General features: G+C 44.3%; 1 protein-coding gene across 1 annotated transcript in view; it reads right to left on the bottom strand.

The window, feature by feature from the left end:
* Positions 1 to 23,056, bottom strand: part of SYNE1 (spectrin repeat containing nuclear envelope protein 1) — a 415,690-nt gene that overhangs the window by 103,556 nt on the left and 289,078 nt on the right. The window contains exons 104-111 of the mRNA XM_074990362.1: positions 22,231 to 22,404; positions 21,610 to 21,741; positions 18,565 to 18,761; positions 17,911 to 18,043; positions 17,262 to 17,444; positions 7,619 to 7,768; positions 3,646 to 3,822; positions 2,431 to 2,586 (exon numbers count right to left, since the gene is read on the bottom strand). Of these exons, the coding sequence (XP_074846463.1) occupies positions 2,431 to 2,586; positions 3,646 to 3,822; positions 7,619 to 7,768; positions 17,262 to 17,444; positions 17,911 to 18,043; positions 18,565 to 18,761; positions 21,610 to 21,741; positions 22,231 to 22,404 (1,302 nt within the window). The remainder of the gene's footprint in view (positions 1 to 2,430; positions 2,587 to 3,645; positions 3,823 to 7,618; positions 7,769 to 17,261; positions 17,445 to 17,910; positions 18,044 to 18,564; positions 18,762 to 21,609; positions 21,742 to 22,230; positions 22,405 to 23,056) is intronic.

Here is a 23,056-nt window from a genome sequence, read left to right as displayed (position 1 = left end):
TGACATATGAGGCTGCACTCCCCACCTCCTCTATACACACAATGCTACTCTCTTCAGACAGACTACGCAAACAAAAACTAAATATTAATGAGTATCTATTCTCAGGAAACAAGTGGGTATTAAGGACCAAAAATCAATCCAAGCTACACCCTTGAGATGCCATATCAGTAAGATTGCCTGGGCAGAATTTGGGCTTCACCCTGTGGCACACACAGACATAAGAACTTCCTAAGTTTTAGAAGTATGATGAATTTCAGTCTATTATTTATCTTATCCATGTCATGTGCTCATTTCCACATTTCTATTATTTTGGATTTTGTTATAAGCCTTTGCATTTTCTTTATACTCTTATTTTCGAATTTATGGTGTCTGTTTTAGTAACTAAAATGTAGACAGTAGCAGACAGACATCAAAGTATTTCACATACCATTCTTTCTAGCATTCCAGCATTTCTAAATATTTTCTCCTCATTCACATTGTCAATGGCATATACAGCGTGATGGACCAAAAGTAGAACATTTATCATACTCTCCACCATCCTTAGTTTTGGCGGGTCAGATCTGTGCTTTGGTATCAACGAGGTTTCAGAAACAAACCAAGAGACAAAAAACCTGGACTCTTTGACCCATCTCCAAAATGTAACTTTGAAATAATACTTGTATCATTTTCCTAACATCTGATAACAAAACAGCCAATTGTTCACTTTTTTAGCAGTGCCAATTAAATGTGACATTTTAAACCAGTCTAACTGGTTTTAGTATTAAAATGCATTTAAATCTGTATATGATTGCTTTTTTTTTAAAAAAAAAGTGGGTTTAATGTGACTGGCAAAGCATCAAAGGCCAGAAATACAGAGGGAGCCAGAAATATTTGTGGAGGAAACTGAGATGTCTAGCCTTTCAATCTGATTACTCAGTTAAAGAGTCTTTTTTGTTTCTGACCTATGATTAAAAAAAACTTCCAGGCTGCCCTTAACTATTTAAGTGACACTGGATCAGTCTTAGCATCAGTTAATACATAAACTGTAGCTTTTGTGTTAATTTAACTGGATGTCTGACGATCTTTGACACCCTGGTACAGTTATTTTTTAAACAATTTTTTTTCTAATGATCAAAGTTCTGCCATTCACACAGCTGAGAATTTGCTGACATCCCTGACCCAAAGGAACCACAAGTGCAATAAACTGGATCACGCTTTGGATCTCTGCCAAGTCAAGTCTGCCAGCTTGGTCAAGTTGTGCTAATTACCCATGGTGGCTTCATTGTATGAGTTATTTGCTTTGTTCTGATGAAATAATAAAGTCATTTGTACTGAAACCACAAGTTGGATTCATTTTGAAGTTCAGGGAGAGAACTTTAAAAAGTAACTTCTGACACTGCCAAACACACCCACCTTCTCCATTTCCAGAAATACAGATGGATTTATTAAATTAGTGAATGCCCAAAATATTCTCTTATACTTTCTAGGATCTCAATTTCCATGTGAAAAAAAATTCTAGCTCTTCTGATTTTGAAGATTTATATAGTGATTTAATTAATGTAGGGTCATAATTATTGTGTTGATGGAAGGTTTGGGGAGAAAGAAATTCTCAAGACCAGTAAGTGGAAATTTCTCTGTTCCTCTGAACAGGACCCTAGCCCTGAGAATTACAGACTCTCTGTGCTCATGGGGATGGAGTTGGGCTTACAGCTTTGAATTTTTCACCACTGCAGATAGATCATATTTTTTGTTGCCTCGTAAGTCAAATCAGTCTGGAGGGATCTGATCCCTGGTGTCATGCTGATGTTCTGCTTGCAAGTCCATCTCCAGGCTAATTTCTGATCCCTGCTATGTGCTTTAGTGGGTCCTACTTAATTTTTTCTGACCTGAAAAGAAGTATGACATTTAAAATCCTCAATATGATACTGTCACCATGGGACTAGTGAGAGCTGATTGTGGTTCCCTAATTCTATGCTACCTGGACGTGGACCAAGTTAACGCTATATAGGCTCAATGCATTTTCCAATAAGGAGGAGCATATAGGCCAAATTTGTTTGAAAGCCTATTTTTCCGATCAAGAAAGGGAGGGGATCAGGAGGAGAAACAAGTTTTTTAAACAGTTAAATGAAATGCTCATAACAGCAAAAGCCAGGAAAGTAGCTGCCCAGAAAACAGAATATATCATTTTTACCCACAGTAATGCAGCATATTTGTGCTTAGCCCTGCTTTTGTATTGCTATTGTAATTATTAAGCTAGTATTCACATAAAGGTATGTATTCAGCACAGTATTATTTCTATGCATGTTACACTTTGGGGGTGAAATCTGGTCCCACTGAGAAATCAAGGAGAGTTTCATCATTGATTTCAGTGAAACTAGGATTTCACTCCATGTCTGTTAGGTAGTGTTCCTACATGGAGGAAAGAGAACCTGCAGTTTCCAAGACAGTTACCTGACAGTCTTTCAAGGCATTCTGGACTGAAGCCTGATCTCCAATTCTCTGTTGCTTCTTCAACCTCTTCTCTTGGGTATCAAACCAAGTTTTCAGGCACTGCACATTGTTTTCATATTCTGTCCAGGATTCCAGCAGACTTTCCAACATCTGGATCTGAACAGAAATACATAAGTATATATCCTAAATTAAACAGCTTCTATGGAGATAAAAGTAAGTCCCAGGGAGATGAACACCAATCAGTATTTTTCCTCAGCATTCAGTGAATTCCTACATTAGAATTTAAACATACTAGACAGTCAAGCTTGATTTTACTGACCTTCTATTCATTAAGGATTAAACAGCAAAAAAAAAAAACAACTCCTATAAATATTTCACTTGGGTCTTACTCCCATGATCTAGCCCACTGAAATCCTAAACTGTAAAAATCTGGAAGGAGTTTTCTCCATAAAAGTTTGTACAGACTGGAGTTCTCTTCAGGTGAATGCTGAAGGGGTAAAACAACATTTGTTGTGAAGAACAGAAGCCCAAGGTTATTTTAATGTAATTTATTTCTATGCTTTTAGGGCTGGCAATAATTGCCACTTATTATGGTAATATCAATTAATTATTTTACTTTAAAACAAGATTGTAGTTTATTTACTTTTCTATTTTATGTTTGTAGAATGCCTGGCACAATGGGTTCCTGATCTTTATTGGGAACGTCAATGCTATGCTATTCTATTATAAAAACAAACAACAAAAATACAACTATACTTATGTATTCTTTGACAAATTAGCAGAATTTGCTACCTGTTGGATTTCACAAGTAAGAGGAGCTTACTTATGCCCACTTTAAAACTCAGCTTGCCATGAATGACAGACTAAGACTGCATGAATCATCTGAGCATTCCAACTAATAGTCACTGGAAAAATAGAAAGCATTCCCTCTGTTTCCTGGTGTTCAGACTGGTTATAAATATGCAGGATCATTTAAATAATTAGGCAATGCATTACAATAAATGTACAACTGAAGAATCTATGGTACGATCAGAAAGAAGACTGCATGTCTCTCAGAACACTGAAGCAATTATGTTGACACTAGAGATGCTGGGTTTGCCAAAGGGGCTGTTCATACTACTGATGATGTGATGATTCCCTTTGAGCATGTCTGCTCCTGAATAAGTTACATCTATGCTTGAATACACAGTGAAGAGCAGCTTGCCTTTTTCTTACCTTTTCTGTTATGAGGCCCTGGAGGATCTGCCAACGTCTGTTCATTGCTCCAAGCTGTTCTGCGAAATCAGTCTTGTCACTACGTTTACTTTCCACATCCTGGCTGCTAATCTGTAGCACGGACTGGTTCACAAAGTCTACTGTCAACTGTTTGCAATTTACATCAATCTTAAAGCCCTGGCAAGAAAAAAAAAGAGGGGAGAAGAGGAGCATCCATCATCACTTTTGATGCTTACTCTGGAGAGTTACATGGAAAATAGCCTCTCTTGTTTCTGCTCTAGCAGTAAACCAAGATGTATATCCAGACAATACATTACTGAAAAATGAATATAAAAGTATCAGTCCTTAAAACTGGATGTACCAACTTGTGTAAAGTATATTTTCAAAAAATGTTTACTTACTTGGTCTGTAAGGGTTGTTCTCCAAGATACAGGGGCACACGTATATTCTACTGAGGCATGGACCTCAGGCTTGCTCATTTTGGACATCACTCATGACTGTGGAAAAAGCCTACTGCTGAGGAAGTTGAACAACTTATTCTGGGTGCCCAGTAAGTGTGCAGATATGTGAGTGATATCCCCTCCAGTGCAAGACTTCCAAAAGCTCATTGCTTCTAGGGAAAGCTGGCTATAGCGAGCCCCTCCCTGCTAATTTAAATAGTACATTGCTGTTGTGATGTTGGTCAAAATTTGGAACAAGCCCTTAGTGCCAGGAAAGAGAGCTCAATAAACTCTGTGAATTGCCCAGAACTTGAGGACATGTAGAGGGCAGAGCTTGAGGGAGTGTAACACTGCAGGAGGGAGATGGACCAACCTGTCTAAATGACACTTAAATGATGATTGACCAATGATGATTTTAGAGTGTGAAGATGGTATTACACACTTCATTGTGTAGGTACAAGAGTTCATGTAGGATATCAATCTCAGATGAGTCCATAAGAATTTAAGAATGGCCGTACTGGATCAGACCAACGGTCCATCTTGCCCAATATCCTGTCTTACAGCTACGATCAATGCCAGGAGCTTCACAGGGAGTGAACAAAATAGCTAATCATCATGTGATCCATCCCTTGCCCATTTCCAGCTCCTAGAATCCAGCTCTTTTCTGAAGCTTGTAAATATTCTCTTGGCATTTCAAAAATCTCTGGCAAAAGAGTTTCACAGGCTGATTGTATGTGGTCTGAAGTAATATTTCCTTTTGTTTTAAATCTGTTGCTTATTAATTTCATTTGGTAATCCCTAGTTCTTGAGTTAAGAGAAGCAAACAACACACCTCCTCATTTATTTTTTCCCATATCACTCAGTTTTATAGCCCCCCTATCATATATTCTGCCTTAGTCACCTCTTTTCCAGGCTGAAAAGTTCAATTATTATTAATTTCCCCTCATATGGGAGCTCTTCCAATAATCATTTTTATTGGACTTTTTCATACTTTTTCCAATTCCAATATATCTTTTTGATATGGGGTAACCAGATCTGCAAACTGTATTCAAGATGTGGGCCTCCCATGCATTTATATAGCAACAATATGATATTTTCTGTCTTATTATCTACCCCTTTCTTATGGATGCCCAACATTCAGTTAACTTTGACTACTGCTGCATGTTGATTGGAACTATCCACAATCACAACTAATATAAACCACATCATTGTATATGTCTAACTGGGATTATGTTTTCTTGTGCATTACTTTGAATTTATCAACACTGAATTTCATCTGCCTTTTTATTGTCCAGTCCAAGTCATGGTGGCTGGATGAGACCTGAGGGACATATAGAAATTATGAACTATTTGAAAGCTCTCTTGGGGAAGGAAAACTGGTTAAAATTGTTGAGTCAAACAGGGTCTCAATGAACTTGAGTGGGAATAAATGTTGCTGTTTCGAAGGGCAAATCCCAGATGACTGAAAGACTGATGGTAGATCCATTGAGGCTATGAACTTGGCTTTTGGGTGCCCTAGGGTCAGCCAGTTAGAGAGTGAGGGAAGACATGGATTCTGTTTTTTTTCTTATGCAGTATGCAAGCACCACCATACCTTTTGTGAGCACATGAGGCACTGATGACATGCTAAAGAGAAGTACCTTATGCAAGCAATGGAGATCCCCATCACAAAATCTCAGGAACTTTCTGGGACTGGACAACATTGCCATGTATCTTAAAGATACAGGGCAGTGCACCAATATGGATCTCAGGTGTCCCTTGGACCTGGGGATCAAGAAATAGCAGGGGTAGAAACACACCCTGAAGCTGCAAGTTATCTTCCTCTACTGCCACCACAGTGAGCAGAGTCTGATCTTCTTGTAAGAATACAGACTAATGAGATAGATCTCTCAAAAGGGACAGGGAAGAAGGTTTGGAGAAGGGATGGAAACACATTGAATTGAATATCCCAGTCTCACAGAAGTCAGGATGTACTTAACTGAGGTTATTGTCTCCCATGCACTGAGTAAGTGAGATAATGTTCCCCCAGAAGCAGAGGAGGGGAATGAGAAGATTGCTGACGGCTGTATTGTTTTCCTGACAGCTGGTTGAGGGGGAGAAGACTGGTTAACACTGGGGAAAGATGACCCTTCTCTTTTGAGGTTTATGTTTCCTCCTCAATATGTCTGTGGTCTCCAAGAATAGAAAGGATGCCAATGGTACTGTTGAAAATATTACTGTGGAGGCTTGTATTGGAACCTCTTGATGGCTGGACTACAGTCTCCTAGGGAGAAGTGGGTAGGCACATAAATCTTAAAAAGAGTGCAACACCTAGTCAGTCTTGCCTGAAACAAAATATTGTCCATCAAAGGGTAGGTTCCCAAAATAATGAATTGCTGGTGCTGTGCCAAAATTATGCAGCTAAGATGACCTTTTGATTACTATTAGAGAAGCTACTGCCCTGGAGGAAACATATGTAACATGAAGAGATGACTGGAGTGAGGTATTTGCAACCAGCCAACCCTCTGCTCAGAAAACCCTCAAATTCTCTTTGGAATAGTTTGGCAATTTATCTGACCATTTAGATTTTGCCTCCCAGTACAGAAAGTCATATTTTGCTAAAAGAGCTTATTCATTCACATCTGGACCAAGGCAGTGAAATAAATCTTAACAAGGCCACTCTTTGAATGTTGGAATCAACTTAAATCTCCCAGCTGCAACTCTCATTAGTGGCCATGACAAATAAGGAGTTTGGTGCTAGGTAAGAGTAAAAACACTTGAATTCCTGCAGTGGAACATAGTACCTCTTATTTGCACATTTTGCTGTTAGGGTTGGAGACACTTGAGCAAGCCACAAGGCTTTTGCTGGCTGGCTGCAAGAAACTTTGTTAATCAGGATGGCTACTCTTCTTGCAATTGTTGCCTGAGGGATGACCGATAACTCACGGGTATTTTCTTATGCCAGTTCATCCTGAATACCCACAACTATATACACTCTCCACCAGGTACTTCAGTGGGGGAAACAAAGTCACCAGTTCTGCTACACTTTGAGCAAACATCCTTGAGGCAACACATGTCTGCAGAAACTTACAGAATCACTTCTTGTTATTGATGCCATTTTAGAAGAAAGAAGTCTGACACTGAAAATAAAATTCACATGTGCAGATATAGTTATCTGAGTAAAAATGCTACCAATCTGAAACCTGGCCAAGGAACTGAAGCTAAGAATTTAAATTCTACATAAGAAGTGTCCTTCAAATTTCATATACATAAGAATTTTTGTCCCATTTGGCCTAGAAAACAGTCACCTTCTAAGACATGGCTGTAGTTCAGCAGTAGGCACTCGTATAAAAAGAATTCATAAATCAATATGTAACATTTGCCAAAATTTTTGTGGTCTGTGGACAAAACACAATCATAACACAATTCAATTATGCACCTCTCATCTTGTTTTTGTATTGAAGTTGTGGAACACGCAGCTCTTGTTAAATACCAGATATGCTGAAATGGACCAAAAAAGATCATGTATTTGCCAACTATCCCCCCTTAACTACCTTATATTTCTGCAGATAATCCTGAATGGCTTTACGTCCTACTACATTTTTTATATTCTCCTCATCCTCCTGAATGACATTTTCCATCAGAGAAATCCAGCTCATGACTTCAGTGATGGCATGACGAGAAGGGAGCTTATCCATTTGAAGCTGTAAAGGCAAAGGATTTCAATTAATGACATTCTGTCAGAATCAATAAAGAACACTTTGCTTTGTTAATTCAGCCTAGTTTCTATTTCTTTGCAGTCATTTTGCATTCTTAACAGATCATTTGGTTGGGTTTCCTGATGTTTACAAATTGTAAAGTGTAAGTTCTCTTTGGAAGTGTATTTTATACACACACCTGTAAAAATACCTTTAAACAGACACTACATTTTAAACAGCGCAATCAATTTTTGCTTTCCTTCCATTTATCACTATTATTTTAGGGAGGCATCTGCATGAGCCTGTGAAGATTCCATTACTGAATTTTAATAACCTATTAATTCTGAGTTCTAATTACGTTACACACTGTAGTAGTTATACACAGGTCCCTGGACAATATATTAAAAGCTCTTCCTTAACTGTTAATGGCTGATAAGCAAGTCCATTGCAAAGAGTTCCTACTTCTATGCCCTCCTCTATGGCAGCTGATTTCTCAATGGATTTTGGAGACTGGATTCTTTTACTTTGCTAAGCAATTGGGTTGTTTTACTTCACCTTTTGGTGCAGAATTTTACTTTTAAAATTACATGAAAATTATTCTCCATCATGGCAATTTATAGCTCTCTATTATGTTGTTTCTCTATTTCTTAGGAAAAAGAAAAGGATATAACCTACATTAGGGGACGTTTCAGAGAGCTACATTATGGAATTATTTTGCATGGATGACAAGCCATTTAATACAGTGGGCACAATTACAACTTTTGCCTTTTTTTTTCAGTGTGTTCACTATTACCCGTTCTAACAGCATTTGTCACATAGTGAAAATTACACCTGCTTGAACCCATGCCTTGCCTAGCAAGAAAACAACAACAAAAAATAAATTGAAAAGAAAACCCAACAACTTCTATGCTGACGCCATTATATCTTGTACAATAGTATAGAAGTTAACAGAGGAAAAAGAAAGGTTACTCACCGTAGTAACGGTGGTTCTTCGAGATGTGTCCCCATGGGTGCTCCACATTAGGTGTCGGGCTCGCCCGGCGCCGCAGATCGGATCTTCCAAGCAGTTTCTGCCGGACCGCGCATGCGCCGGTGCGCGCCACTCCCCCGCGCGCTCCCGGCCACGTGCGCGATCCGGTCCCCGCCAGTTCCTTGACCAACCGCCTCGGATGCTCCTGCAAAACACTAAACAGAGATCCGAAGCGGGGAGGATGGGCGGGTAGTGGAGCACCCACGGGGACACATCTCGAAGAACCACCGTTACTACGGTGAGTAACCTTTCTTTCTTCTTCGACTGTCCCCGTGGGTGCTCCACATTAGGTGACTACCCAGCAGTAACCCAAGATAGGAGGTGGGTAATCGGAGTATGTGCAGCTTGTCCCCGAGAGGACCGCTGTCGAGAGACGGGTATCCTCTTGGAATACCCTGTGAAGGGCGTAATGTTTGGCGAAGGTGTCACAGGATGACCAGGTCGCCACTCTGCAAATGTCTTTTAGCGCAACGCCCTTGAAAAAGGGCTGTTGATGCTGCCACCGCCCTAGTGGAATGAGCTCTGGGCATGGCCAGGAAAGGAGTCTTTTTGAGTTTGTAGCACTTTTTAATGCAAGATACGATGTGCTTTGAGATTCTCTGCGAAGAGAGACATTCTCCTTTTGATTTGGGAGCGATAGAGACTAGGAGTCTATCCATTCTCTGGAAGGACTTGGTCCTGTCTATATAGAAAGCTAGCGCCTCCTCACGTCCAGGAGGTGTAGGCGCGCGTCTTTGTCAGAGTTATGAGGCTTTGGATAAAACAAGGGTAAACAATAGGTTCGTTAGTATGAAACTCAGAAGAAACTTTAAGAACAAAGGCTGGATGCAGCCGTATGGTTACCGCCTCCTTGGAAAAAACAGCGCAGGGTGGCGTTGCCATAACTGCCGCAAGCTCGCTCACCTTGCGAGCTGACGTGATTGCGAGAAGAGAGGTCGTCTTTATCATAAGGAGGCAGAGGGAAACCGTGGCCAAAGGCTCGAACGGTGGTCCCCTTTTCGCATTAAGCACCAGGTCCAAGTTCCACGAAGGTGGAAGCGGTTTCCGAGGGGGGGGTATAGGTTTACCAGCCCTTTAAGGAACCTGGTAACCATGGGATGGGCGAACACCGTGTGCCCTGTCTCTCCGTGTCTGAATGCCAAAAAGGTGGCAAGGTGGACCTTAAACGAGGATAGCGAGAGTCCTCCTCTCTTGAGGTCCAGTAAATACTCCAATATCACAGCCATAGGCACCGAAAGGGGGGCTAGCTGTTTGGTAGAACACCATGCCGTAAAGCGAGTCCATTTCTGCTTGTAGGTCTTCCTGGGGGAAGTCCTCCTGCTACTTTCTAGGACTTGCTGCACTTCCTCCGTACATGTGCTCTCTAGGGAGCTGAGCCATGGATTAACCACGTTTGTAGTCGCAGGCCTTGGGGGTGCGGATGCACTATGGACCCCTGGGCTTGCGTGAGCAGATCCGGCGCCACCGGAAGGGGCATCGGTGGCCGGTCCGACATGCGCAGGAGTAGGGGGAACCATTGCTGTTGATCCCACGTTGGGACTATCGGGATCATTCAGGCTCCTTCCCTCCTGGCTTTCTGCAACACCTTGTGGATGAGCACTGTGGGAGGGAAAGCGTAAAGCAGGGGGCCCCTCCAAGAGATCGCGAAGGCGTCCCTTAGGGACCCCCGTCCCAGTCCTGCCCCGGAGCAGAATCGTGGGCACTTCTTGTTGTGCTGAGTAGCAAACAGGTCTATCTGGGGAAAAACCCCATGCATGAAAAATCGGTTGCAGTAGATCGGGAACGGATCTGCCACTCGTGCGTGAGTGTGAAACGCCTGCTCAGCTGGTCTGCCTTCACATTGTGAACGCCTGGGAAGTACGAGGCTTCTAGGGTTATATTGTTGGCGATGCAGCAGTTTCACGACCGGACTGCTTCTGCACATAAGGCACGGGACCGAGCTCCTCCTTGCCGATTCATATAAAACATGGTGGAGGTATTGTCTATACTGATCCCGACTACTTTGTCTTTTATATGGTCTCGAAAGTGTCTGCAGGCGTTGAACACTGCTCTGAGCTCCAGTATATTTGTGTGCAGTGACTGCTCCGTGGAGGACCACAGCCCTTGCGTCACCTCTTCGCCCATGTGTGCTCCCCACCCTATGAGGGAGGCGTCTGTAGTAAGAAAAACCAATATGTGTGGTTGGTGGAAGGGTACCCCTGTTAGCAGGTTCTCGGGGTTTACCCACCATTGCAGGGATTTGCGCACCTCTGTTGTGGGCGACGCCACCCTGTGAACAGTGTGTGCTGCCGGGTTGTATACGCTCGCCAGCCAGTGCTGCATGCTGCGCATGTGTAACCTGGCGTTCTGTTGTACGAACGCCGCTGCTGCCATGTGGCCCAGCAGCTGTAAGCACGTCAGAACCAGCACCGTAGGGCTGAAGGTGAAGACTTGCACGAGGGAGCCGACGGCCCGAAAGGGAGTCTCTGGTAGATACGCCCTCGCTGCAATAGAATTTATGCGTGCCCCTACGTACTCTATGTCCTGCGAGGGGTCTATCTTTGATTTTGTCAGATTGATAACCAGGCCGAGCGAGAGAACGTGCCTGTTGTGACGCATATTATGCGTAGTACCTCCTCCTTCGAGGCCCCTTTGAGTAGGCAGTCATCCGGATACTGGAATATAAATACCCCGTCTGTGCAGGTAGGCTGACACCACTGCCAAGGGCTTGGTGAAGACTCTGGGGGCCGAGGAGAGGCCAAACGGTAGGATCTTGTATTGAAAATGTTCTTTGCCTACCACGAGAAACCAGAGGAATCGTAGGTGAGCCGGATGAATAGTTATGTGAAAATACGCGTCTTATAAGTCGAGGGCTGCGAACCAATCTCCATCGTCTAGTGCCGTAAGGATGGAGGCGATTGTGATCATCCGAAAGCATTGCTTGCGCAGGTACCGGTTGAGGCCTCGAAAATCTAAGATGGACCTCCCGCCTCCTGTCTTTTTCCCCGTGAGGAAGTACCTGGAGTAGAACCCTCTCCCTTGCAGTTGCTCCGGCACTCTTTCCACTGCCCCTATGAGCATGAGATGGTCTACCTCCTGCTTGAGCCTCGCCACGTGGGAGGCCTCCTGGAGGTGGGGCCTGGGTGGAGGTCATGGCGGTGGGAGCGACTGGAAGGGGATGGCGTACCCCGTGGCTATGATCTCCAGCACCCATTTGTCTGTGGTGATCCTTCGCCACTGGTTATAGAATGGTCGGAGGCGATGGTGGAATAACCGCTTCGGATGACCTTGCGACGGTAGTGATGGTGCAGCCCTGGATCTGTGTGTCAAACTTGTGGCCTTTGGCCCTGCCCCGAGGACGCACGGCTGGGTTGGGAACGACGCCTGGGAGTTCTGTACTGCTGGTGCTGTTGATGTCGCCCTTGCTCGTAACCCCTGTGGTACTGGGGATGCTGTTGCTGAGTCCGCAACATCCAGGGTGATCTGAACTCCCGTCCTCGAGGCCGCGTAGCCTTCTTGCATGATGGCCTTGAGCACTGGTTTCTTGCCCTCTGGAAGCGAGTCCATGAGGGAGGTTAACCTAATGTGGTTATCGAAATTATGGTTCGCTAGATGCGCTGCGTAATTTGCCATTCGCAACAGTAGAGTGGAGGAGTAGTAGACCTTTCTGCCCAACAGCTCTAGCTTTTTGGCATGTTTGTCTGTTCCCCCACATTGCGACGACTCCACCACCAAGGAATTTGGTTGTGGGTGGCTGAACAGGAACTCCGTGCCCTTTGTCGGCACAAAGTTTTTTTTTTTTTTTTTTTCCGCTCTCTTGTGGACAGGCGGAATAGTCGCAGGAGTCTGCCATATCATAGTGGCAGACTCCAAGATTGCGTCATTAAGCGGTATTGCTATTTTGGAGGAGGCCGGAGGTCTCAGATTTTTGAGGAGCTTATGGTGTTTCTCTTGCACCTTAGCTGTCTGGATGCCTTGCGTGAAGGCCACCCTCGTAAAACAGCTCTTGGAACTGTTTGAGATCGTCCGGAGGATGGACGTCCCCCGGGGCCGTAGCCTCATCCGGGGAGGAGAGCGAGGAACCACTGCGATACGTCTCTGTGGACCCTTCCGGTTCCTGCTGGTGATGGTACACCCTCTCACTAGAGGTTTGCAAGGGAAAATCTCGGGGTTCCATAACCTGTCCCCCCTGAGATGCTTGAGTCTCTGTCCCCGGTCGCAATTGCCCTCGGGGGTACGAGATCGTTTGTGGGGATCTTTCCCTGGTAGATAGCCGATGGTGTCTATGCCCCGCGTGGTAGGGGCGACCATGGCAGTATAGGCACTGTTCTTGGGAAGGTGACCCAGACCACTCCCTTGGTGCATACCCTCTGCGTCTGGGGGAGGGCTGGAGAGAGCGATTTTGCATAATAGTCCAGCGGTTCAAACCCCAGGAAGGGTGAAGGTGGTCCCAGCCAGGGTGAGGCTGGTTGCAAAAAAATAGAGAAGGGGGCTCCGGGTAGGCTAGGGGGGACCCCTACCTTCTGGTTGGAGTCTGTAACATAAGCGGAGGGCTGTGAGAAAGCAACTCCACAGCCCTGTGCGGAGAGGGGCTGTAATGCCTCCTCTTGTGTGCAGCCTTCCCCCTCCCTTGAGGAGGTAACTCCGCCCCCTGACGTACAGGGGATCCCGGCCCCGTGCGCACCGAGCTTGGCACGCTCGAGGGCGGTGCCGCAGGTGCGGTGTGCTCCGGTGCCTGCAGGCTGCGTGCCTGCGCGCTCTGCACCGCCGGTTCCCTGGGGGTCGGTGCCGCTGCCTGCGGTGCCGCCGGTACCGGCGCTTGTTTAGCCGCCGCCCTGCCTGCGGTGCGGGGCGGCTGGCTGATTATCGGAGGCTGAGCCGCTTCCACGTGGCTCTCTGTGCCGCTGTCGATCAGCTGTTGCTGCGGCTGGGGGCTGCTCGCTCCTCCCGTCCCGCTCACTATTGTTGCCGGCAGGGATCGGGCTGGGGAGGCTTTCCTCCGTTTTTGGCAGCTTTCCTTTTATGGGCCCCGCAGGGTCCCTCCTGCTGCGGCCGCTCCGGCACGTCTGGCTGGAGGGCCTTATGAAAAGCAGTTTTAAGCTGCTGCCCTGCTTGCGGTGCCGGGCGGCTGGCTGATCATTGGAGGCTGAGCCGCTTCCACGTGGCTCTCCCTGCCGCTGCCCATCAGCTGTTGCTGCGGCTGGGGGCTGTGCGCTCCTCCCGTCCCGCTCGCTGTTGCTGCCGGCAGGGATCGGGTTGGGGAGACTTTCCTCCGTTTCTGCGCTGATGGAGTGAGGGAGGCAGCTTTCCTTTTATGGGCCCCGCAGGGTCCCTCCTGCTGCGGCCGCTCCGGCACGTCTGGCTGGAGGGCCTTATGAAAAGCAGTTTTAAGCTGCTGCCCTGCTTGCGGTGCCGGGCGGCTGGCTGATCATTGGAGGCTGAGCCGCTTCCACGTGGCTCTCCCTGCCGCTGCCCATCAGCTGTTGCTGCGGCTGGGGGCTGTGCGCTCCTCCCGTCCCGCTCGCTGTTGCTGCCGGCAGGGATCGGGTTGGGGAGACTTTCCTCCGTTTCTGCGCTGATGGAGTGAGGGAGGCAGCTTTCCTTTTATGGGCCCCGGAGGGTCCCTCCTGCTGCGGCCGCTCCGGCACGTCTGGCTGGAGGGCCTTATCAAAAGCAGCATTTTAAGCCGCATCTCCCTGTCTCTCCTTAATCGCCTCTCGGCAGGACTCACATTTTTTTAAAGCCTGAAGAGGACATTGTTGGTGAGTCTTTCAGTTGTTAAGCAGGTACTTAGCACCTTCCCTGTGCTGTTTTCCCCGTCCGATGGCCTGCCTCAGCAGGAGGGCTGATGGCCCGATGCTCCTGGCCTCCGGCGCTTGTTACTGGGACTGGATTGAAGCTGTCCCGCTTGTAGTTTGTTTGTTGCTTTTTTTTTTTTTTTTTTGCAAAAATAACAACCGGCTAACTTGCAGTAGCCTAAGTACTTGAAAAAACTTTAAAGAAAAACAGATAAAGTCGTTGAATACGCTACTTGGCCTTAGCCTAGTTCGGATTCCGTCTGCAGCCGACGGCGGTTAAGAGGAACTGGCGGGGACCGGATCGCGCACGTGGCCGGGAGCGCGCGGAGGAGTGGTGCGCACCGGCGCATGCGCGGTCCGGCAGAAACTGCTTGGAAGATCCGATCTGCGGCGCCAGGCGAGCCCAACACCTAATGTGGAGCACCCACGGGGACACTCGAAGAAGTAGTAAAACTTCCTACTTCAGGCATGCAGTTCTTCCCTTCAAGACCTCAGGCAGCATCTTCTATCCTTGTATAACACCGACATACCCAGGTTGCCAGCCCCAGGGATAGAACCTGAAAGCATAGGGTCTACAGCCCTGTACTCTACCACATGAGCTCAAGGCCAGCTGGCTCTCAGCCAAGGCTGTAGAGCAGAGACTTCACTCACCCCAGATGAGGTCTCAGTGCCTCTGGGTACTACACTTGTTTTTGTCTTATCCAGCGTTGAACTCTGCCTATGCCTATATATATAGGGTGAAATCCCTATATATATTAGCAAAATCCTGCTAATCTGACATTTCTCTTTACAGGCTACGAAAAGGCTAGACTGCAAAATGCAAAGAAATTACTCTCTCCCTTTCTTCTAACTGCATGTAATAAAATTGTAATAAAAATATACAGTGCAGTCCCTTGAGGGCGAGGAAGCAGGGAGCGTGAAGCCTGAGCCAACACCTTTCCCCATAGTGCCCCAGGTGTGGGGCCCACGGCAGCCGCTGATGCAGGCCTGAGAGATGCCTGCGCCCGCCTGTCCCCGTCCCAGCTGTGGCCCCAGCCCATTGCTCTGAGCCCTTCATTGCTCAGGGGAGCAGCTTGGGGCCAGAGCATGCTACTCCCCACTGCCATGCTGAAACAGAGTTCAGCGGGCTGGGAGGCAAGTGAAGTGAAGCAGGCAGCTGGGAAGTTCCAGCTCCTGCAATGATTGCAAGGTATGGGATGACATCCCCTGCTGCCGCCCCCTGCTGGGTAATCAACAGGGCCAACCTGGGCCCCATAGGCCTGTCCACAGAAAGTGGCTGCCAGGGGGTTCCCCAAAGTATGGGGCATGGGATGTCCACCCTGAACCATTCTCCGTACAAGATGGCTTTGAATAAAGTATAGGATAAATTTCTGAAGTAGGCCATGATATTTGTTAAGAACAATTGTTCCAAAATGGAGTCTGGTAAGCACCCCCAATCCCAGCCATCTGGGGAGGGCATCCCAGCTAATTTAAATAACTCCCTAGGCAGCCACATTCCAGGAAGGGACCCTGCGGAGAGGGTAATTGGACTATAGTTAAAGGGCGACTGACACGATTCTTTCACTATCTTCTGCTTTGACCACTTGCTTTGATTCTGCAGAGATAACACGAATGATCATGTCCGTGCAAAGATTACATCAGGACGCCAGATGAGACATCACTGCTCCGCACATCAGTGTATTACAGATGAGATATCACTTTATACATCAGTGTTGAGGACTGCACTCTTCTAAGGACTTGTTGTTTATAGATAAAATGTTCTGTGAACTGTGCACAGAAACTCTTTGTAACTCCCAGATTGTTCACTAATTCATCTGGATTGTTCACTGATTGCTCATTGATTATGCTCATTTCCTGATTGTCTGCTTCTATTCTTTCCTCTGACTATCAGCTCTCTATATAATCACGCATAACTTGGTGCCTGTCAATGCATTCTGAAACTCAACCAAGTTCAGAACCACTCCAACAGCTGGTTGTAATAAACCTCTGCTCCTTCACATACAGTATCCAGACTTTATTCCAATAAAAGAAATATATATGTTTGAAAACTCATTAAGCTTTTTGCTTCAGTTTGTAAGATACAATGTAATACTACAGCTACACTTAAGGGTTTTATGAAAACAAAGGACTTCTAACACCGACTAGAATCAGATTATGGGTGGGGCAAACAGGATAAATTTGCCACAGAATTCAGGCACTGCAGACTAGTAAAAACTTCTATAGCAGCCCACAGGTAGGAGGTTGGAGGGAAAAGACAGTATCTCTTTAAGGCTATATCTACACAGGAGCTTTATTTCAGCATAAGCTATTTCAAAATAACATAACTACACACAAAAATGTATTTCAAAATTGCACTTACCTATTTTAAAATATGTCGTCTGAACACATAGGCATTATTGGAAATAAGTCCTACTTCAAAATAGGTACTGTTAAGGCAGCAAATAGCGCTTATTTCAAAATAAGCACTCTTTCAAGTCTTAACAGCTGTAGTAGACATAAATGTCTCCCCTACCTGATGTAAAAACAACTAAAAGTCCTGTGGCACCTTACAGACTAACGGATATTTTGGAACATAACCTTTCATGGGCAAAGTCCAAAAATATACTCCAAAATATCTGTTAGTCTATAAGGTTCCATAGGACTTCTTGTTTTTGAAGATACAGATTAACTCAGCTACCCCTCTGACACCTACCTGATGTAGTTTTTCTTGTACTACTGGAATTCGTGTAAGTAACTCTGTCCACTGGCTGTCAATCTGTGACAGTCCTGCACGCAATGCTGCTGTATCCACTTTCTTCAACCGAAGGAGTTGGTTCCCAGTGCTTAAAACAGAGGATTTCTGGGATGATTTGGCATCAACCTCTTTGGAAAACTCCTATAAAATGGATCATGATTTCACAGAGAAAAATAAGTGATACTAACCAAATGAAACTAACTTTATTTCTTTACTCAACAGGAAACAATTTCTTTTAAAATACGTATTGACATGGTGGCATCTTTTTTAATTAAAATACAAAATCTTTGTACAAGAAGAATACAAACCATCAAGGACCACAATCACTTCAAACAATAGGGGTTACAATATATTATTTATACTAGTTTATTAATAGTCTTTCATAGCCATTCTGTACTTAACAGAGCTGTTTCACTTTCAGCCATTTAAAGAGTGTCTTAGAAAAAAAGGGTTTATACAGCTCATCTACACACACACACACACACACACACACACACACACACGGAGAACATTTTCCTAATTACAAAGACATAAATCTTATAGGAGTGGAACCATTTCTTTGTAACCAGAAACGAAAAAGGTGCCTATGATTCTTCAACTGACTTACCAGGAAAGCGTTCAGGTGGTCTCGCACCATTTCAAGCTCTTGAGGAACTGTCACTGATTGCTGAGTCCAGAACTCCAGCCGCTCCATTGCCGATTGTAACCAATGGATCAGCTCCACCGAGTCATTCTGATACCTGTGAGGATGTTAATGACAAAACCAGTTATTGAAAACCCTTGTCTCTAATGCAGTCTCTCAACACAAAGGCCAATTTTACAAAGAACACCTCATTCCTCTCTTAAAAGCCACAAAAGCATTATGTGGTATTGAAAGCTGGTAGAAAACTAGGGCCCCAGCTCCATTTTGAATTTTGGTTAATAGTGAGGTCCTAAATTAGAACTGTTAAACACAGGTGCAGAAAAGTACTTTTTGTCACTTTCCAGCCATCCACACCCTCCATCCAGAAACAAGACAGATTAAATCTATTTTGTCAGATTTTCCTACCAGAGATGATATAACCAGGACCAACAGTTAGCGAATAAAAATCAAATTACAAAAAATACTAATATCTTCCTGGTTTGACAAACCACACACTGAGAAAACACACTGAGGCAAGCTTTCCCTATTCTTCACTGGGCCGATTCTACCAAATGTGAACAGAAAATGCCTCCATTAGAAGCACAACGTCTTAATGATGGGGTCTTATAACAACACTACCTTGTCCAATGCTTAAGTATAGTCTCCAGTCTGTGCAGTTCCTTGGTCACTTTGCTGGTGTTATTTAACCAGTGCTCTCCTAACTGGTTCAGCTGACTTTCTAGACCCGAACAGCTGACAGAAAAAAGTAGTCTTTTCCCATCGTCCAACACCTGGTAAAGCTTGGGCTGGTATTCAGTCAGGCTAGATTTCAGGCGCTGTAATGACAGATTATAGAAAAGACTATTAGAACAATAACTTCTTAATGCCCCATATTCCTTTTGCTGGGTTATATGGTATATCAAACCCTCTTCCTGTTTCAAGGACTCTTTTAATTCAAACACAAAAAGACAGGGCATGGACCTCCATGTTCATCATTTCCCGTGCCAGAAATTTGCTCTGCTGAAAATGACACTTGCAACACAGTGTTTGTATGCCTGAAATTTCAGGGAAGCTTGCCTATAGTACTAGGAAGAGAAAAGCAGAATCAAGATCAATGCCCACTTCTCTGATGGCTGAGCATCCTTGACTTTATTGGAAGTTCAAAGTGCTTAAGACTGGTTTAGGATTGGGCCCTCAGCCACCAAATTCCAAGTCTTGTGTCTCCTGCATGGATTCCCTTCAGCCATTAGGTTTTCTGTGCATCTTCTCCTCCCATCATCACCAGGATGTTCAGCTGTGCATGTATACCAAAAAAAAAGTTCTCTCAATCTCATGGTTGCCTTACCAAACAGGGTAAGGGGAAGAGAAAGAATGCTGCTGTGCAAAGGCTAGAGACCACAGGATGGGATCACCAGAGGTCAAGGTATTACAACAGGGCACTAAGATTGTACGTTCTCTCATGCAACTGAGGTTCAACAGAGAGAGAATAAGGGCACAGTATTGTGCACAGGTTGGTGCAAATACAGACACAAAAGACTGTTGATAAACATATGACAAAGATACATTTATATGCTCAAAAAGCCAACAAAATACAGAAATTGCCAAGTTTGCATAAATGTTCATACAGCTATATAAATGCAAGCCTCAAATGACATGAATTTTCATTCAACCATGTAACCATGCATGAGATGGGGTGTTTCATACTGCAGGTGCCATTAACAAGTTAGTTTCCATGTTTATTTCTAGTTTCTCTTCCATGCTGGTAAATTCTAACAATCAGGTGGCAGAGTACCTATGACATGTCAAAAGGAAACCTGGAAAATTGAGCCATTTAAATAACTCTGTTATTTCAAAAGCTGGTAGTGGTAGCTTAAGAATTTACTTGGAAAAGTGCAGGATCCTAAAAATTAAATGTCTATATTCCTCCCCTAGTTCAAAAGTACTTATTCTTAGGGAACAATGTGTAAACTTCCAAGGCAGTCATACACTTTTCAAAGCAAACCTCTAATCTAAACAGAATGGAGATGAAAAATCTGAGAATGTGGTATATTAAAAAGAGAGAGAGAGAAAGAAAATACTTGCACTCAAGAGAGCCTAGGTATGACAGCATATAATCCAGTGTTCACTGTACAGACTATGTCATAACTTTTGGTCAAGATATGCTCAGTATGAAAACTCAATTTATTGGTGAGTATTGTCTGGATAAAATTTTTGTGGCAAAATTGTTTGTAGGAGTTATGAGATTTCCCTCTATGATGTTTGTGATGGGGTGGTTGCCCTGCACTGGCACATAAGGGGTTAAAAACAGTCGTGCAAGAGGGTTGGGGCTAGGGGCCAATCAGAACCTGGATGGGTCTTTAAGAAGGGCTCCTAGAGAGCAGAAGCACATTATTGCTCCAGCTCTGAAGGGAGCAACTGGGCTCCCCAGAAGGTAGGACCTCAGAGTGTGGGAAATGCTATGGGGCAGTACCACGGGATAGGCCATGACAGCACAGGAGGGATGTGGGTCCTGATATGACGTGGTGGAGAACTGGGAAAAGACAGGTAAAGTGGGTGAGACATTGGCAGGAAAAGGATGGTCTGGAACTGGAAGAGCTATTTCCCGGCTTGACCAGTAGGAAGTGTCATGGTGGTGAGTTCCAATTTGTTACAGTTTTAACAACACAAGTTCCAGACCCCACAGCCTTGTCCAAAATGATGCTGGAAAACAAGTCTTCCCTTCATAAAGGAACTTGTATATGGTCTAATTTGCACTTAAGCAGTGCTTATCACCATCAACAGGGTTATACTTAGAATCCAGGGGTTGGGGAGCTAAGAGGGGCAGTTACCATAACTGCGAGAAAGGAGGTGATAGGGCTATCATCCATAAACTGTGTAACTGGGGAGGGGGAACATCTGGACAACAGACAAAGTACAGTATAACTTAGGACAGATAGCTAAGTGGGTGAAAGCAAATGAGCACGGGCAAGTGGAAGTCTTAAATTGTGCACAATGGGAAACAATCTGAATTTTTTGATTGAAAATGGGATGAGACAGTCTTTTGACCCTGGCTGGGCATAGTTTGCTGAAGCTACATTTCTTCCGTACATTTTTATGCATTTTTGAGAGACAGTCAAACCAATGTCTTGCACACATGAAATAAATGTTGAATTATACAGGCTATTCAGAAGACGTTAGAGACACATATTCAAGCATCTTCTCAGTCAGTCCAGATCACTTGGCAATGTTCTAAGGGCTAAGAGGCAAAATATAATATTAAAATAACCATGCAGCCTGGGGGGCGGGGAAATCTCTTGAGCACACAACACACAGGAAAAGCTCAGACGATGAAAAACACCACTCTGGAAGAGCATCAAGATAGCTCCAAAGCTTCCAAACTACAAGGAATCACCTGATGTTACAGCTGGCAAACCGTAATATAGTCTAAAAATAATCTATAACATCAGCTGAAACTCAGCAGTGACAGCATCAGAAACCTAGTTGAGACTGGCTCTTCTTTGGGTTGAACAAACTTCTTGCCAGTTAGAAAATAGTCACAACAACAACATCTAAAAAAAGAGAGACCAAGAATGTAGGATTTAGTAGAAAGCCCATATGTAAGCTACTAGCTTTGACTGGGGTTAAGAGATTTATGATGAAAGATCACAATGTATATCACTTTGAAAATCCAAGATTACCACTGACCTGATAAAGTGTGATGCGATCTGTGAGCCTCTCCTCTGTCTCTTCTACCAGACCAACACTAGGAATGCTACTTTCAACAGCTTCCAGTTGTCTGGTCAGTTCTTGATAATCCTCATCCAGACGTGCCCAGGTCTACAAGAAACACGTATGCGTGTGTATGGTGAACGCTTGCTACGGCATCTACGATTTATTTCTAACTAAATTTAAAACTATTGTTTACTTTAAGTACATTTCTCCAACTCCAGAGGAAAGGCGCAGTGTATATACAATATTATCTGTCATAGAAACTCAGGATCAGCCTTCCGTCATTTGATCCAAATCACATATTGGGCTTCTGCTTAGAAGATGAGATTTTCTTCTGCTTGATGGGTCAAATTCTTTTACCTTTGAAAATGGTATATTGCTAACTATATGGTGTGGCTGCTGAACCTGAGGCTCTCATTGCTTCACAATATATAAGCATCAAAGACTATACATGACCCTCCATTCCCACTAAGGGGGGAAATGATCAGAGGGACCAAGGTTCACCAACACTGTCCTCAGCCTTCTGCAGCTTCAGGTAGGGTGAACCCTTAATAATGCATTGTTATATGGGAAGTACAAAATAGAGAATCCTCTCACCTCAAGAATGTACTCCAGCTCAACACCCCGCTTATGAGCCTGTTTTAACACAGTGGAGGCTTGTGACATCTGTTTCGTATGTGACTGGGTTTCCTTCCGGAAGGCAAAACTGCTTATCTTTCTAAACAATGTTTCTGTCAGGATCATGTGTGATTCCAAACCCTGGAAATATTCCTGGAAGGGTTCCAGAAAAAAAAAGAGTGAAGTGTATCGGAAACAAGTTACTGTAAAACTTACCAAACCCTGAAAGGGCCCCGATACTATTGTTTGGGAGGCCATAATTAGCCACACATACAACTAGCTAACCTTCCCTATCAATCACCACACAAAATCTCATTAACACCAGAGAAAAAGAGTAATCTTTAAACTACAAATTCTGCCTTAATTTACAACATACCTGATTTCAACAAGGTATATATCAGAAAATAATTTGTTCTAATAATGAAAGAAATTCTGGTGTACAAAGCTGCCAATATTCCTGTTTGTAGAGACCTTACATAACCTTAGAAAATAGCATTAACTAGTGTATAAATCAAGCTACTTCTCTTTTTAAGTTTGCTGTGCACTCTGGACAATAGCTTTAACTTGTTCTATAGGCTGTTTTCAAGTCACAAGATAACATGGAATACAAGGATGCATTCCAAAGAGACTCCCACGTTTCTCCATCTTTGCTAGCCAGCACAAAAGCACCAAACTTGTTATTCTAAGTCAGAATGACTTAGGATGAGAAAGAAAATGGCTACTATCACACACTGAATTTAATTACTACAAGAGTACTTGATAAAAACATCCAGGCTATTCACTCACGGTGCACTCAGTACTATTT

This window comes from Carettochelys insculpta, chromosome 3 (genome assembly GCF_033958435.1).
Source record: "Carettochelys insculpta isolate YL-2023 chromosome 3, ASM3395843v1, whole genome shotgun sequence".
NCBI classification, from domain to species: domain Eukaryota; kingdom Metazoa; phylum Chordata; order Testudines; family Carettochelyidae; genus Carettochelys; species Carettochelys insculpta.
This window is presented reverse-complemented; position numbering and strand designations above follow the sequence as displayed.